The sequence below is a fragment of the Heteronotia binoei genome, chromosome 16, assembly GCF_032191835.1.
Source record: "Heteronotia binoei isolate CCM8104 ecotype False Entrance Well chromosome 16, APGP_CSIRO_Hbin_v1, whole genome shotgun sequence".
Taxonomy (NCBI): Eukaryota; Metazoa; Chordata; class Lepidosauria; order Squamata; family Gekkonidae; genus Heteronotia; species Heteronotia binoei.
In genome coordinates, this window is record NC_083238.1 from 46,076,494 (window position 1) to 46,093,578 (window position 17,085).

Below are 17,085 nucleotides of genomic sequence, written 5' to 3' on the forward strand. Positions count from 1 at the left end.
AATTAGATTAGGATAGGAAGGAGAAGAAAAGATCTGAGGAAAGTTTTTTTTTTTTTTTTTTTTTAAGAAATTAGTCTCTCTACAAGAAAAGAATAGGAGCCTATTCTAAACACTTGCTCTCCCTGTTGAGGCAGGAACAGAACTGAAGGGTGGTTCCCACAGCCACAGGAAGGGGAAGATCTTTTAGATTCCTGCCTCCCTGATTGGACGGTGGGAAAACACCCAAGATGTCCTCCGCCTCTTAGGGAGAAGTGTACATTGTTCTTCCTCTTGAACGCTTATTCTGTGTGCATATTTAAATATTATCAGGAATAAATGGGGAAAGAATGTAACATTCCACAATTTGGCTCTTGAAGTAAGAAGCCAGTGTCATGAAGAACACTATGAAACTTTTTTTGAAACCAAAGGAACGCACAGTCTGCTTTCTAACCAGAGTCTAACTAAACAGCTGAGGGTATCAATTCTAGAAATATTAATTGACTGAGGCAAAAAAGATTTTCTGCTGTGTTTAATGGCTTAAAATTTAACAGCACTATCTCAAAGTTTAACAGAAGAGGGTGGAGTTAAATATACCTTTGTCTATTCATTTGAAAAAATGACAGATTGATTGATTGTGAGAATTACATTGTTTCATCTCCATGTAAACCTACCAATATATGAACAGTGATAGAACCCAGAATGATACATCATACGCATTATGCTAATATCCAAACACTTAATCATGGCCGTTAATATTAAAATTACAATTAGCATGAGAAGAACCAGAAGCGTGACCCTTTTTAACAAGAACTTGAAATATAAAAAGCTTCTGATTAAATATGAGCCTTTTCCAAATTACAACTTGCATGTCCACAATTCCAGTTTGACGTGCATAAATATGAAGTAGGTGGAGCTATCAGATGTTGATTATATTCACTGCTGCATATTCTGATGGAAATTAGAAATGTAATATAGATTTAGAGTGGAAAGATAATTTCCACTGATTTATGTAACACTGACATAAAACATCTCAAAGAATATAATTATGCTGTGTGTAAAACTGCCTTAAAAAGAGGGGAGGGGGAGTCATAGGTAAAGAATGCACCTAAATAGGGGCTGTTAGTTAAGAACAATGTCTAACAATGTTATTTTTATCTTAAATTCTCAATTCTGGGGCAAAAATTGTTTTAAACTAACCAAGTCCCCATCCCATTGCCCTAAAAAGCACAGGTGTATACACCACAATTCAGCATTCAAAATTACAAATAAATCTGGCAGGTAGTTCCATCTACCTTTGCCTAATGTGGCTTTTGGATACAAAGTTTAGCTACAGGCACAGGCTGCACTGTGGCTCACTGAAAAGTAAAATTCACAAACAGTGGGACGCGTTGTTCTTCAGGACAGAGCAATGGTACACATGTGTACTGAGCTGGTCACCAGCAGCAAGAGACAGTTTTGAGGTTCAGGGTGGAGTATGGATGCAGAATGCGGGAATAGAGACCAGAGCAGCAGAGTATCCTCCCCCCATTTCCAGTTTGATTTTGGAAATATCAGTCTCCATCACATTTATTTAGTTAATTAATTTAGTTAGTTAATTCATATTCTGCCCTTTCCCGCGGACGGGCTCAAATCCGCTTGCTGGGTGGAGCTAGGCCTGCTATACATGCCAAATAAACAAGCGGCACAGGATGGTGGATGGCTGAGGACAGCTATGGTTTACATCTGGTACTCACTTCTGCTTTCACTCTCCCACAAGATTGTAGCAGCACTCAGACTTGACACCATCTTGTTTTAGGGATACTGAATTGTTTTTTACTGTTATTTAAATTGGTTTTATCTGTTTCTGAAATGTTTCTGCTGTGAACTGCTCTGAGCCTGGCTATCGGAAAGGGTGGTCAAAAATTTAATTAAATAATAAATATGGCTGTAAATCTGCATGCCGTAAATTCAGCTGTGTACAAGCATTATCCTGCCCTCTTACTGTGCTATGCCTATGATTTTTGCTGAATGTTCTACATTTATGATCATGCCGTCTTTTTTTAAACTTCAGCTTAACATTGGTATGAAATTTAATATAATGCATATTACTTTAATGTGTCTTCCTCCCTCCCCACCACAATGCCTACTCATACAACTTTTCAGCAAGACATGTCAATTAATCCATGGCATGTTCAAATTTGATGAAGCATCATTTTAGTTCCTATCTCACAGCAGCACCTGACCTGGAGTTTATTAATTTCACAAAAACAATCTTGCTGAATTTAGAAGGCGAGACTGAAAAATACTTCTTGCTTGAGCACATGTTGTAACGTCCTTTTGGTTATCACACACTGTAAATTGCTCATTTCCCCCTAGCCTACTTAATCCATTTACACGGCCCTGCATTACAAATTTAGATCATGTGCACTTTAATTTTTCAATTAATTATTTCTAATTGTGTATGTAAGAGATAAACAACTATGTACTATAACAGTACCATTAACTCGCAACAGAAAATTCTGTGCAAGTGAAAGTTATCTCAACACACATTCTTTTGCCAATTATGGTTTACTGATTTATAGCCAGGCATCACAAAACACCTTCAAAGTTATTAACAAATATTATAGCCATTTCTTGATTACTGTTAAAGCCTGCTATGTACCATGCAAAGCATTCTACCTTAACATAATTTAAAAGGTGTTGGTTTTTTTGGGTTCGTAACTGAGAATATACAAAGCAAGTAAGTTTAATGGGCTTCTGTGATGGGACTATAAAACATTTGTTCTGCATGCCAATTCTATAGCCAGCTTGTTTAGCAAAATGTCAAGATGCTTAAACCTTCCAAGTCTGGTTGGCCCTTTGTTCCCTAAAAGATGCATCAAGGCAGATCCCCATCTTTTATCTTACCTTCTTCTTTGAACTCAGTATGAGTTTACCCAACTTTTACCTTTGGGCCATTTTCCTGGTAGTATGTGCTGACAGCGTTAATGAGATTAATTACTTTCATTCCTGACCTGCCTTGACATGAAAGAAATACTAATTGGTTAATTGCGAACGGGGAACTTCAAAAAGATATTGGAGATAGTTTTAGACCCTGCAGGACACCCCTTCTACTTCAAGTGCATTATGTTCTTCAGGAGGTTACGGTGCTTCCTGCAATTTAGGAGCATCAGATCTTTGACTCATTATAGTGACAATAAGTGCATACTGCTGAAAGCGCTTGCTCAGCTGAACAAGGTCCTGCTATTGACCTTTAAAGCCGTGTGGGACCAGCAAACCTTAAGGTCTGCCTTCTCCCATATGAACCTATCCATCCACTCTGGTCATCTTCAGAGGCCCTGCTTTGGTGCCTTCATCACCACATGAGGCTAAATGTGGGGCAACTGCCATGAGATAAAAACTTTGGAGCTCCCTCCCCAGGAAGATCTGTTTGCCTCCCTCTAGCTTTGTCTTCTGCTAGCAGGTGAAGAGTTTTTTTGTTTTGTTTGGCTTCCCCCACCAACTGTTACTGGTTATCCTCCTTGGTCAGGGCCAGCACTACCGAGTAGGACAGGTAGGTGGCCACCTAGGGTAGCATCTGGTTACAGGGGTGCCCGGCCCTGCAGAAGGAAGGAAGCACATGGAGCGAGGAGAGGAGTGCCGGCATGCGTGGCTCTGGCTCCAGCTTCCTTCCCTCCCCTTTCTACTCCCCACAGCCAGGCTAGCGTTGCCTCCCTCCTTCCCTCACCAACCCCGAATCCCAGAAAGGGATGTGAGCTGCACTCCTTACATGAGAGTAAGGCCCCTGCAGAAGTTCCCAGGATTGGGCTGCAGAACTCTCTGCAGGTGAAGCCTCATTCAATGCAGTGGAATGCAAGCAGTGGCCTGTTTCGGAGACAGGGTGGGGTGACATGCCATGCGTGCATGCAGTTGAGCCAGTGGCAAAGCACCACCTTGGTCATCCAAACCGCAGTTTAAATAAGACACTCTGGACTGGGGAGCTGACATGCAACAGATGTTTACAGACTGGGAGTTTGAGAGCCTCCTCTCCCTGTAGTATATGGCATTTTTAGCATGATTTCTGTCTCCCTGAGTTCTAATCATTCATACCCTTTGACTGAAAGAGGTGAGGCTCCAGAAGGAGGTGAGACAGGCAGGTCACAGCGAGCGGACATGGGCACCATAGCCTCACCTAGGGCGCCAGAAAGCCTGACACTCTCCCTGGTTGTGCTATTCATAGAATCATAGAGTTGGAAGGGACCTCCAGGGTCATCTAGTCCAACCCCCTGCACAATACAGGAAATTCACAAATACCTTCCCCACACACACATATATCCTCCGTGATCCTCAGTGAAGATGGTAAAAACCTCCAGGATCATCCCTTGCCAAACTGGCCTGGAGAAAAACTACTGACTGATGCGTTTAAATGACTGTGTGTTTAAAAATTTTACTGGATTGTTTAAATATTTTATACACACATATTATAAATGCTGTTTTAATCTTGATGTTTTAATGGGGAAATGTTTTAACATGTGGTGTTCACTGCCTTAGGGACTCTATGGGGGTAGAAAGGCAGCATACAAATGTTTTAAATAAATAAACTTTACTATTTACATGCTGCCTGGATAAAACTTTAAAAATGTACTTGTTAATACCTAAGGTCAAAATGATATTGTATGCTTCTATTTTATGTACCTTCATTTATGTTATATGTAAATAAATATTATTTCAGTTAAGGGGGAGTGGGGACACTGGATTATTCAAAGTATAGAAACCCACAGCCGCCTTGAGCAAAAGTGTGAACAAATTTGATCTCCAGTGTTTCAATAAATATTATCTAAATATTACCTGAGTACCTACTCAGATTTAGGTGAGAAAAAATAGAGAGAGACGTCTGAGGAACCCATATTTGTATGAATGTAAAAAAATAAAAAAGTGGAAACAGCTACTGAAGTCAGGTGAAACCTGGATTTGTTCACTCAAGATGGAGAACTTTAAAGAATCCTGGAAAGGAGAGGGGGGGTTTGTCTTGGTTGTGTGAAAGAAGAGTCAACAAGATTTCCAAATTTTCCTTCATTCTCATAAGAACATAAGAGAAGCCATGTTGGATCAGGCCAATGGCCTATCCAGTCCAACACTCTGTGTCACACAATGGTCAAAAAAACCCAGGCGCCATCAGGAGGTCAATCAGTGGGGCCAGGACACCAGAAGCCCTCCCACTGTTGCCCCTTCCAAGCACCAAGAATATAGAGAATCATTGCCCCAGACAGAGGGTTCCGACAATATGCTGAGGCTAATAGCCACTGATGGACCTCTGCTCCACATGTTTATCCAATCCCCCCTTGAAGTTGTCTATGCCACCTCCTCCTGAGGCAGTGGAGCACCTCCACTGCTCATTCAATAATTCTTCTTGCATTCTCAGCTTATTGTTATTTCGAAGAAGCCTAATATTTTTAGATACTACGCAATACCAGAATTCAGAAGAACAAGCTACCTACCGACATAGAAGTCTTAAAAGCATGATTGTTGAGATGTGACGCTCCTGGAGGGAAGTCAGAGGGCAAGCCTACTGCTGGATCACTGCTCCTCCTCACTAACAGTGGTGTTCCTAAAAGTAAGAACAAGAAAAGGTCAAACATGAAAGGTGGCAATACACCACTAAGAAATTCAACACAACAGGCATACAGGCCACTCATGTTCCCAAATTTCTGAAGTTCCTAAAAGGTACTTGTAAATATTTAGAGCTAACAATATTATTATGTTCATAATTTTCCATGTATAGTTACATCATCTCTGTTATGTCCGTTTTTAAAAGCTTTGAGAAATTACCAGTCTAAAGGCTACAAGTAGGAACTAAAAGTACCAAATTTTTCTTTTAAAAAAAGAGTTACCGTAATCTCTTGGAAAACATTATTAGACATCATTTGCTTTTTACAGTATCAAAAGTACTAGGAACTGAACATAATATGACTGAAATTCCAAGAAGAAAGAGTATGATTTCCTATTTTCTGCCCTTGGGACTCAGACCAACAACACTTTGTTATAATAACATAAGAGAAGCCATGTTGGATCAGGCCAACGGCCCATCTAGTCCAACACGCTGTGTCATACAGTGGCCAAAAAATCAGGTGCCATCAGGAGGTCCATCAGCAGGTCCAGGACACTAGAAGTCCTCCCACTGTTGCCCCCCCCACCAACACCAAGAATACAGAGTATCACTGCCCCAGACAGAGCGTTCCAACAATACGCTGTGACTAATAGCCATTGATGGACCTCTGATCCATATGTTTATGGATCCTGGCTGCAAGCATAGACAGTTTCAAAAGGCTGTCTATGCTTGAAGCTGTCTATGCTTGCAGCCAGGATCCCAAGTTATCCAGGATCCCATATTACTACCAGTAGCTACACGTTTCACAGACTACTACTGCATCTCTCCAGCATCTACTCTTAAAATCATATCGCTATCATTTGTCAATGTATTCTACACACCCTTAATTTTCAGGGCCAAGCAAAAACTTCAGATATTCCAGAGCGTAGCTACCATGCTGCGTCAACTGAAATCTTGAGAAATGAAAAACCATCATTCATTCCTTCTAATGTGCTTTAAAAAACAAACCAACTCTTGATTCAAACACTATGGATGGGTTTTCCCCCTTCAACTGTTTCCAAGTTAATTTATCCTTGGACCAGGGCCAACAGTAAAAACTAACTGGCCCAAAATGATTTCCTATCATTTGTAAACAACTGGAAACGGGATAATAAAATAAGAGAACACTTGTACAGTACTGTCTAGATAGCTACAAAATTCATTAAGTATAATTATAGTCACTGAATTCAACAAATTCAAAATATATATATAAACACACACCCAAAAAAGAAAATCAATTCAGACAGGCTAATAAACACTGTAGGTGAAATCAATATACAAGTTCATGTTTCCTGCCTATACTCCATTCAGGTACCATAACCTCAGTTACCATGGCTCAAATACTACAAATATACTTTGTACCTCTGCTTCCCCCCCCCTTCCTTTACAGGAACTACTGTATGTGAATGACTGGACAATCACAGAAATTATATTCTTTTCTTGACCTACAAGTGGCAGTACTACCAGAAGAAACAGTTATGCCATAACACACTTCTAGCGTTATACAAGCAGGGTAACAACCCACAGAATTAAGTTAAGAGTCCAAAGCAACTTAAGACCAACAAAGTTTTATTCAGGGTATGAACTTTCGTGTGCATAAACACTCTAACTTCATTTTGTTGCCACAGATCAACACAGCTCCCCCTCCTGGATCAAACCACAGAATTTTTATTTAGATGGTGGGGTTTTTTTAATGTATGCTATCCTTCTGCCCAGCAAGAAGTGAATGTGACCTCCGATGCATAAGAGACGCATATTCTTTGACATTTTATCCAGCACTATTGAAGCACTGTCTTCAAATAAATGGATGGAGGTGGCTTTGGCCTCTGCACTCCTTTCCCCACATCACAAAATGGCGCTGACAGAATTTTTGATTTCCTGTTTCGTGCTGTTAAATGCCAACACTACCACAAAAAAGTGGTGGATTGTTTGTTCTGTCATTTCCACCAACTTCAACAGTATGATTTCAGAAATGGAAACACTTGATTGTCAATATATATTCACTTCTGTATTATTTAAAGTTTCCATTGAAAGTGACTATTTGATGTTAATCTGAAACCTTTTTAGTCCTGAATTGGCCTAGTTACAGCCCCCATCTTTGAACAAAAATGGATTTTAGACCCTGACTCTTCAATCCTGCCTCTTCCTGGAACCTTGGATAAGTAGCTATGAAACTGCATCAGCTTCCTTGCAAAGGAGCTGGGCTAAAACTAGAAGAACAGAAGGGTTGTAAGATGCAATCAATGATTTAAAATTTAGATTGATTGGCTAATTTACACTAAGTTTGCTCTCATGTTTGCAACCTTCTGTTTGAAATATATTTACAAGTTTTGTGGGTCATCTCTCTACTATTTAGTGCAGGGGTGTTGAACTCATTTGTTATAAGGGCCGAATGAGACCTTGTTGGGCCGGGCCATGTCAGGCCAAGCCATGTGTGTACCTATTTAAGATTAGGTAGCAGAGATATAAATTTTATAAAGAACACAAACACATATATATATATTTTTTAAAAACTTAAAACATGCTTAAAACATTAGCACTCATTGGTCTTAAAGGAGCTTTCTTTGTATCTCTCCCATGGGATCCATGGAACTGGGCAAAGAAAACTCTGGCTCTTTTCTTCCTTCCCCGAGGACCAGGAGGGAGAGGGGCCTCAGCCAATAGAAGGAAGAGAGGCTTGGCTCAGTAGGTCTGCTGTGCGATTGAGAGAGCCTGGAAAAACAAGCTCTGCCTCCCCCCCTTCCTCCCCAAGGGAGGAGCCTCAGCTGAGAAAAGAGGTTTTCCTCTGTAGTTCCTGTGCGATTGAGCAAGCCTGGCAAAGCAAGTTGTGATGCAGAAGGAAGCAAGAGAGAAGGAGAAGGAGGCAGATGACAGCCAACTGCTTAGGGGCCTGATAGGAGCCCTATGGGGGCCTGATTTGGCCCCCAAACGGCATTTTTAACACCTCTGATCTAGTGTGTCCTCCTATAAGTGTAAAATTGGTTTAGAATTATAATTTATTTATTAATGCTTCAGCACTATTTACCTGCTTATATGGTTTCCTGTAACCATCTGCATCTTACTGAAGATTTTGTTAATATCAAACATTAGAGTAAAGCTGAAGAAAAACACCAAAACATTTGTGTCTAAATACAATTCATGTATTCCTGTATCATGCATCTAATTCGGTTTTCAATTTGCTTCTGCAGTGTATTATTCTGTAATGCTTTTCAACTAACAGTTTAATCTGTATCGTTAACACTTTGGAGTCAATGTTTTCCTGCTAACAGTTGTGTTTCCACCACGGTGAGAACCCTAAGATTACCTCTTGCTTAAAAGGACCAAATTAACATTTGGTATAGCCCCCAGAGCAGCAACTTGAATTTATCACGAAATGAATTTTTAGAAATATAAATTCTCTATAATTGACATAACTTCATAATACCCCCTATAGTTGCTCTCACTGATATCTGTGACAGAATCTTCCAAAGCAAACACCTGTCAGCACACCTATTAATTCCACACATCCAAGTCACATCTCTCACACCACCTACCACTTTTCCCTGGTATCTCTCAATTCTAGCTTTTGCTTCTCCTGTAAAGTGCTGACAATTGTAGCCTTCTTTCTTATCTCTAAGTATCTTTGACAGAAATATTTCAGTATAATTGATACCACTCAGTCCCGTGTGTCAGAAAATCACATCTCTAACCCAATGATTTAACCCCACAGGATGATGGATTCTCTCTTTTTATAAGTACTATTCTGATCTAACCACTTGCCAGTGGCTGTATGACTTATTAGTACCATCCACTGATGAACCTTAGAATGTTGATGAAGTTCAGATTTGGGCAGTTTAACATTAGTGCCTCCAGTTCAGAACCCCAAATCCATCCTGAATAAAGCATGTCATGTACAGGTCCAGCTTGAAATGGGTTCACCCAGGCCTCGGATTCAGCGGGAGCTCACAAGAGCACAGCTCCCCAACCTTTCTGACAGTTCCACCTCCTCCTTCCCACCTTGTTCACTCAATAGTAGGTGCAGCTGCATAACAATCCCTGGATGAGCTCCACCACCTATTTTTCTACAAAACGACCCCTGGACTCACCCATTTTGCCCCTTCCCTGTCCTGCTGAGATTTCTATGTTCAGGGCAATAGCAGTGGAAGCTGGTACACTGGACTGGGAATGCTGCCCTTGTAGTAACTCAGGTGTCAGGAATCCTGGGAAATGACATTCCAGTTGCTCCAGAAATTAGGAGCTTAGGATCACAACATTGTTAACAGCCATTCACCTATTTACCTGTGACAAGGACTGCCTCTAGGCCATTCAGGAACTGTTTTACAGATATGAAGGAAAAATTCAGGGTGTTGATGTAGCAAAAAAAAAAAATTGGTTTATAAAAATCTTCATGGATTAATATGTTTTGTTGACTGTTTTTCAAGGCTGAGGGCTGCTGACAAACTTTCAACTTTAAAATTTAAGGATTTCTTTTTATTAAGATGTCACCCCAGAGTCGGAAACGACTGGTGCTTGCACAGGGGGCCTTTCCTTTTCCTTCTATTAAGATACTGGCTATTCCCCCCAAAATCAAGCTCTTGGTTAACATTACTGCTGAATCTTTTAAAATTCTGCAATCAAAGGTAGACCGAACAAGCACAGAAAAGCTACAGTGGCAATGCATACATCCAATCCATGTCCAATATAATGACAGCATGAATATGAAAAATCAGAGCTTTTAACCATAAATACAAAGACTATACTTGTACATTCAGTTCAGATGCCGGATTGTGAACGTGGGATGGAATCAGCTGCATGGTTAGCATACCCAAATAGAATGATGATGATGTTGATGATAATGTTGGATTCACACTCCACCCTCCACTTCGAATCTCAGAGTGGCTCACAATCTCCTTTATCTTCCTCCCCACCCCCCACAACAGATACCCTGTGAGGTGAGTGGGGCTGAGAAGGCTCTCACAGAAGCTGCCCTTTCAAGGACAACCTCTGCAAGAGCTATGGCTGACCCAAGGCCATTCCAGCAGCTGCAAGTGGAGGAGCAGGGAATCAAACCTGGTTCTCCCAGATAAGAGTCCACACACACCAAACTGGCTCTCATATGCACATAAATGACTTTTGTTCAATACTTCTCTGTCCTGTGGATACATCTGCACAATTTATTCTTTTTCTTTAGCCAATTTATTCTTTTTCTTTTGGCAATCCCAACTACAAAGAAGCACTACACATTTGTACTGGTGTTTGGTATAAAATGTATTGTGAGGACCCAACTCCTCTTCCAGCTGAGACTCCCCTTGGATAGTGGGGTCTTATTTTGGACTTACAGCACAATCCAGAGAGGGGAGGGGCAGAAAGTCTTTGGGGAGCAGACGAGCCGCTACGTGGGCGCAGGAAGGGTTTGCACCGACATACGACTGGTGCCTCCACTGCGGGGGGAGTTACGTGGGCGGGGGGCCGCCCGAGCGCCACTCCGCCCAAGGGCAGTGGTGCCTGAGGGCTGCACCCGAGCATGGGCGGAAGTGAGGCAGAGTGCAGCGTTCAGGTGGAGGAGGAGGTGGAGTTGGGGGTGTGGCCAGGCTTAGGCAGTTTCTGGAGCAGTTTGGCCCCCCCAAGAGGCGCAACTTTACACCAGCAAAAATGGCGGCATGACCAATAGGCACTCATTGAAACCAAAAATAAAGCTTGCATCTGCTGCTGCGGAAGCTCGCAGACCCCTTAGGCAGCGGCGTGATTGCCTCGCCAATCCCCTAGCGCCTCGGGCTAACGAGCTCCCTCCCCAGCACCCAATCGTGGTCACCCCCCTCCTAGAAATACTTCCGCTCTGGCCTCACACAACTCAGTTGTTAGGAAGAGGAGCGCGTGGCGGTAAGATCTGCCAGTGAGCTCCCGGCCATACAGACTTAGAGTGAAGGACAGGCAGGCACGTTGGTGACGGGTTATGCACTGGGTGGTTGCTTTGACAGTATCTTTGACTTGCAAGGGGGAGAGAGAGGTCAACCCCAGGGGCTAACTGCTCTTATTTCCAGGTCTCCACAGGTTCCGGGCTCCCAGAGGCTCTGCATGCAAGGACTGTCGCCCATGGCTGGGTAAGTTCCACTGTCCCCCCCAGCCTCCCCCTCCCCTCGCTCTTGACCGCTCAGAGTGCGAGCATCTTTGGCACTTGAACCAGGCAGTGGGCTCCGGCAGAGAGCATTTGCTGACCCCACTCCCCTGTGCTGCTGCCTGCTCCCTTCCCTTGGCCTGCCCTCTGCCGCATTCCCAACCCCTGGCAGGGCACAGGGTGTGTATGTGTGACAGCTGCCCTGTTGCAGTGAGGTGAGTCAGAGACTGTCCCATTAAGATAGCACCCAGCTGAAACGCAGCCTGCTCTTCCAGCTGCTGCCCTTGCAGGTGCTCTTGATCTCTATCTCAGTTTTACAGGTGGAACTCCAACACAGAGGCTTCCGCATGTGCTGCTCCACCACCACCCCACTCCCTCAGCTGTTTCTGCCCGCCGTTTGGAATGGAGCCCCGCCCACGAAAAGACTGCCCAGCGCGCGCCAGGGAGACTGTTGCACTCTGTTCTGGAAAAATAAAGTCTGAGCTGTGCCCTCTGTTGTCTCTCCTGCTTGGCATCTGCTGCACATTCCCTGGGCAACCCCCCTTCATCAGTGGCCTCTCCAAGGGAATGCCTGGGAGGGTGGACAGACTTGATTTTGGGAGGAGGGAACGGTCTATGAGCCGCCACACTGCCCCTCACATGGCTGGACAGGGAAGGGGAGTGCCTTGGCCTGCCTGGGCTGACAGCCTACCCGACCCCACAGGGCTGCTGTATGCAGGGCACTAAGGGGGGGGGGCGCTGATGAGGTGGACTCAAGAGTTCTGCGGCTGATGGACTCGCACTGAGTTCAGTGGCCCCCGGGGGAGGTGTTCCATGCACATCGCAGGGGGCGTCAGGGCAACACAGCGGGTCTCTGGATTGGGGGGTGTCTGCTGCTGGGCTGCTAACTCCCAGACATACATTCCAGCTGCTGTCTATAGCAGCGAACTCCTACACTTCATACTTCCTGCTTGTCTGCCTGCCATTGGCAGAGTCTCTGACAGCAGGAGGATGTGAGGGGATTGACAGCTTCACCGTGGTCTCATGCGGGCCTGTCTTGCCCCCACCCCCAACTCGCCACCAAGCCAGGCTTCTTGTGCGCGCAAGCCCAGCGTCACTCCCGTTCCTGTGTTGGTGGGACGTCTCTCCTTTGCCTGTGATGGTCTGCCCATCATTGACTCTGTTCTCTGTTTGGGGGCGAGTTGGGGATGGCTATCAGCCTCTCTGGGGCCGCCTCTCCCCATCCCTGGCTGTCATGAGCCGCAGTGCATGCGCCAGGACTGGCCAATGGGGGGGTGGGCTGGCCCTCCCCTCCGGCTGTCTCCCCCTCCCTTGTGCCTCCACCAGCAGCGTTGCCATGGTGACCGTCTCCCTCACGACAAGCTACGCCTCTCCCCTCCCCACACTCCAGTGTGCCGAAGTCCACAGGAAGTCTAGGAGCGGCGCGGCAGCTAAGCCACGGCCGGCCACCACCTATGTCTGGATTGGGCTGCCCGCTGCTTAACAGGTACCCCTTTTCACAGCCTATGTGCCAAGGGAATCTGAAACTTGGGGAGTCTCATAAAAGCAACTGGGTTCATCCCTGACATTGGACTCTCCTAGGAAAGAAAAGGAAGGGTGTACTAGAATTAAAAAACGATTAAATTAAAAAAAAAAAAAAAAAAGCTCTGCGACATACCTTGCTAACAAAAAAACGTTCAGTGCTAAAATAGACAGGTTGCTTACCTGTAACTATAGATCTTCGAGCGGTCATATGTGCATTCACACTCATGGGATAGAGCGCCTGCGCCGATCCCTGAATCGGTACCTAAAAAGGCCAGGATTTTTTCGCGTTCGGCACCAAGGGGCATGCGCAGGCGTCCCAGTGCGCATGCTCACCAGCGCCAGCGCGAGGATCCTGCCAGTTCCTTCCTGACCGTTGGAAGCCCCCACTGGAGGGAGACCGTCCGCAGTGGGGAAGGAGGGCGGGTAGTGTGAATGCACAGATGACCACTCAAAGATCTACAGTTACAGGTAAGCAACCTGTCTATCTTCTTCGTGGTCTCTGTGCTTCACACTCATGGGAGATTAGCAAGCAAGACATACCTGGAGGCGGGAAGACGGTCAACCAGAAGAAACAGCTTGCAGCACCGCAGCTCCCAGACGAGTCCTCTGTTGAGCATGCATGTCCAGCGCATAGTACTTCATAAAGGCATGCGGAGAGGACCAGGTGAGAGCCTTGCAAACATCCGTCAGGGAAACGCCTTTCAGGAACGCCACCAACGTCGCCATCGCTCTTGTAGAGTGTCTGCAAATAGGCCCAGGTAACGGCTTCTTAGCCAACAAATAACACAGTTTAATTGTCTCAGTGAGCCATTTTGAAAGCCGCTGAGACAAGATCCTGGAACCTAACTTAGGAGCAGCATAAGAAACAAAAAGCTGCTGGTCCTTACGAAAACTCGGGAGTGACTTAAATAAACAATAAAGCACGCTTCACATCTAGAGCATGCAACCTAAATTCCTCATCCGAGGAAGGTGTAGGATGAAAAGTGGGCAACCAAACTTCTAAGTTGAGGTGGAACTGAGAAACCACCTTGGGGAGAAAAACAATAACAGGAGCTAACGATACTCCAGCCTCCTGAAAAACAAGATATGGGTAGTCACAACGCATAGCCGTGAGCTCCCCTGTGCGGTGTGCTGATGTAATGGCTACCAAAAAAGCAGTCTTCCAAGATAGAAGCTGTAACGAATGTGTGGCCATCGGCTCAAAAGGACGCCGAGTCAGCCTGTCCAACACTAAAGTCAAATCCCACAACTGTAGGGGTGATCTCGATCTAAGCAAACCCTTCAAAGACCTCTTCGAATGAGGGTGTGCAAAAACAGAGTGCCCCTCAACTAGTTCATGGAACGCAGAAATTGCTGCCAAATAAACCTTGATGGAAGAAAAAACAAGGCCAGCATCCACCAGAGATTAAAAAAACTCAAAAATTACCGACAATCCCACCCTTTGGGGGGAAACTGAGGGATCAACTAAGAACTGCAGAAAAATCCACCACTTCCTATCATAGGAAGCGCGGGTAGAAAGTTTCCTGCTGTTCAAGAAAACATGTTGGACTCTGCTAGAAAACCCACAGGGTCGATGAACCATGCTGTCAGCTTCAGGTGGGGCACATTGTGATGGAGTACATGACCGTCCTATATAATAATAATAATTTTTTATTTATACCCTGCCCTCCCCGCCAAGGCAGGCTCAGGGCAGCTGAGCTCAGTCCTGAGCTGACAGAAGGTCTGGTTCCACCGAAAACTGGTAGAAGACCCCCCTTGCCAGTTGGAGCAGGATTGGGAACCAGTTCTGGTGAGGCCACCAGGCAATCACCAGGATACAGCATGGTCTCTCTCTTGTGATCTTCTGACCACCCTCGTCAATAGTGGCAGAGGTGGGAACAGATAAAAGAACCAACCTTCCCACGAGAACAGCAGACCGTCTCCCAACGACTCTGGATCTGAGCCCCCTCTGGAGCAAAACAGAGGACACTTCCGGTTTTCGGCTGTGGCAAAGACTTCCACCTGAGGATACCCCCAGAGCTGAAACACGGGTTGAAGGAAACACCACTGTAACTCCCACTCATGCGGGGAAGCCGCACCCCTGCTGAGGGAGTCTGCTTGCAAGTTGAGGACCCCTGGGAGATGCGCTGCCTTCACAAAGATGTCGTGGTACAGGCACTCCGAACACAGATTCAGCGCCAGTGCACAAAGCTGTCGAGAGACTGTCCCTCCCTGCCTGTTGATGTAACACAGGGCAGTGGTATTGTCTGTTAGCAGAGCAACAATCTTCCCCGCCACCATGGGGCGGAAACACCAAAGAGCAAAGTGAATTGCCAGCACTTCCAAGTAATTTATGTAGCAGTGAGTCAATTTCAAAGGCCAAGGACCCCCCCACACACAGATCATCCATGTGGGCCCCCCAACCCCATAAAGACGCATCTGTTGTGATAGTCACAGTTGGTGCAGGTAGATGGAAGGGAGCTCCCTGACAAATGTTGTCCTTTGACTTCCACCATTGCAGTGTTTGAAGTGTCACAGGTGGAATTACAAACCTCTTTCGAGGTGAGTCCCGTAACGGGTGAAACTGATGAAGAAACCAAAGTTGTAGGCCTCTCAGCCTCAGCTTCGCAAAGAGCAGCACGCTTGTAATCGCCACCATCAGCCCCAGCATCCGCTGCAGCTGCTGCACCGTGCCCCACTTTCGACTCTGCAGAAGTTCGACAAGGTTGATAATGTCCATCGCTCTCTGCTGAGGCAGAAACGCGCAATGAAGGTTCGTATCCAGCAAAGCCCCTATGAACTGAACTGTCGTTGATGGAGTAAGGTGTGATTTCTCCAAATTGACCTGAAGACCCAAGGTGTCAAGAAGACGAAGAATGATAGCAATGTGGGATGACAAACTCTCTTTTGACTCTGCCACAAGGAGCCAGTCGCCGATGTATGGAAAGACGACTATCCCTTGAAGCCGGAGATGGGCAGCCACAACGCTCATCATCTTCGTGAACACCCGAGGTGTGGTGGACAGACCGAACGGAAGAGTCTTGAACTGGAAGTGCTGAGAGCCTACTACAAACCGAAGGAAACGCAGGATGGATGCTGACGTGGAAGTATGCATCCTTGAGGTCCAGCGTTGCCATCCAATCCCCTTGGTTGATGACGGGCAGAATTGTTTCCAGAGTGGACATTCTGAACTTCTGGTACAAAATAAATTTGTTCAGATTCCGAAGATCCATGATTGGTCTTAGACCCCCGTCCCGCTTGGGAACCAGGAAGTAACGACAGAAGAAGTCTCCCGTCCTGGCCTCCATAGGGATCCTCTCTATGGCTTGTTTCTGTAAGAGGTTGCTCACCTCCGCCAGCAGAGGTGGGGAAGGGGGAGTGGTAATTACCACAGATTGGTTCAGAATCTGAGCAAAATCTATTTTGTAGCCTTCCGCTACGATGGAAAGTGCCCACCTGTCCGTAGTGATGGACTCCCAGGCGGATAGGAATGGGTGGAGGCGGATAGACGAAGTGGAAGAGGGGACAGTGACATGTGCTGCCAGAAAGTCAAAGGCCCTGCTTTTGAGGGCGAGTGCCCTTGGACTTGCCGGTGGTCTGTGAAGCATAACAGTTTCTGTTATGAAACTCTCAGGGACCTACTCTCAGGTTGAGCAGAGCGAGGTCTCCACTGCTGTTCTGGGGAGAACTTTTGGTACGGCTTCTTTGCCCAAGGCTTGTGCCACTGTTTCTGTCTCGCAGCTCTGGAAGATGCCGGTACGCCCAGGTTCCTGGAAGTTTTTATACTTTTACCCCTTTCCTGGAGCGCATTGTTGGTGGTAGAGCTGAACAGGCCTTCGCCCTCGAAGGGCAGATTTTCAACGAAGGCCCTGGTGTCCTGCTGGAGAGACGTAGATCTGAGCCA

At 45.5% G+C, this 17,085-nt stretch overlaps 1 protein-coding gene across 1 annotated transcript in view; it reads right to left on the reverse strand.

The window, feature by feature from the left end:
* The window catches only part of PARD3B (par-3 family cell polarity regulator beta), a 769,788-nt gene that overhangs the window by 557,351 nt on the left and 195,352 nt on the right, over positions 1-17,085 (reverse strand). Inside the window, exon 4 of the mRNA XM_060256951.1 lies at positions 5,436-5,545. Within this exon, the coding sequence (XP_060112934.1) occupies positions 5,436-5,545 (110 nt within the window). The remainder of the gene's footprint in view (positions 1-5,435; positions 5,546-17,085) is intronic.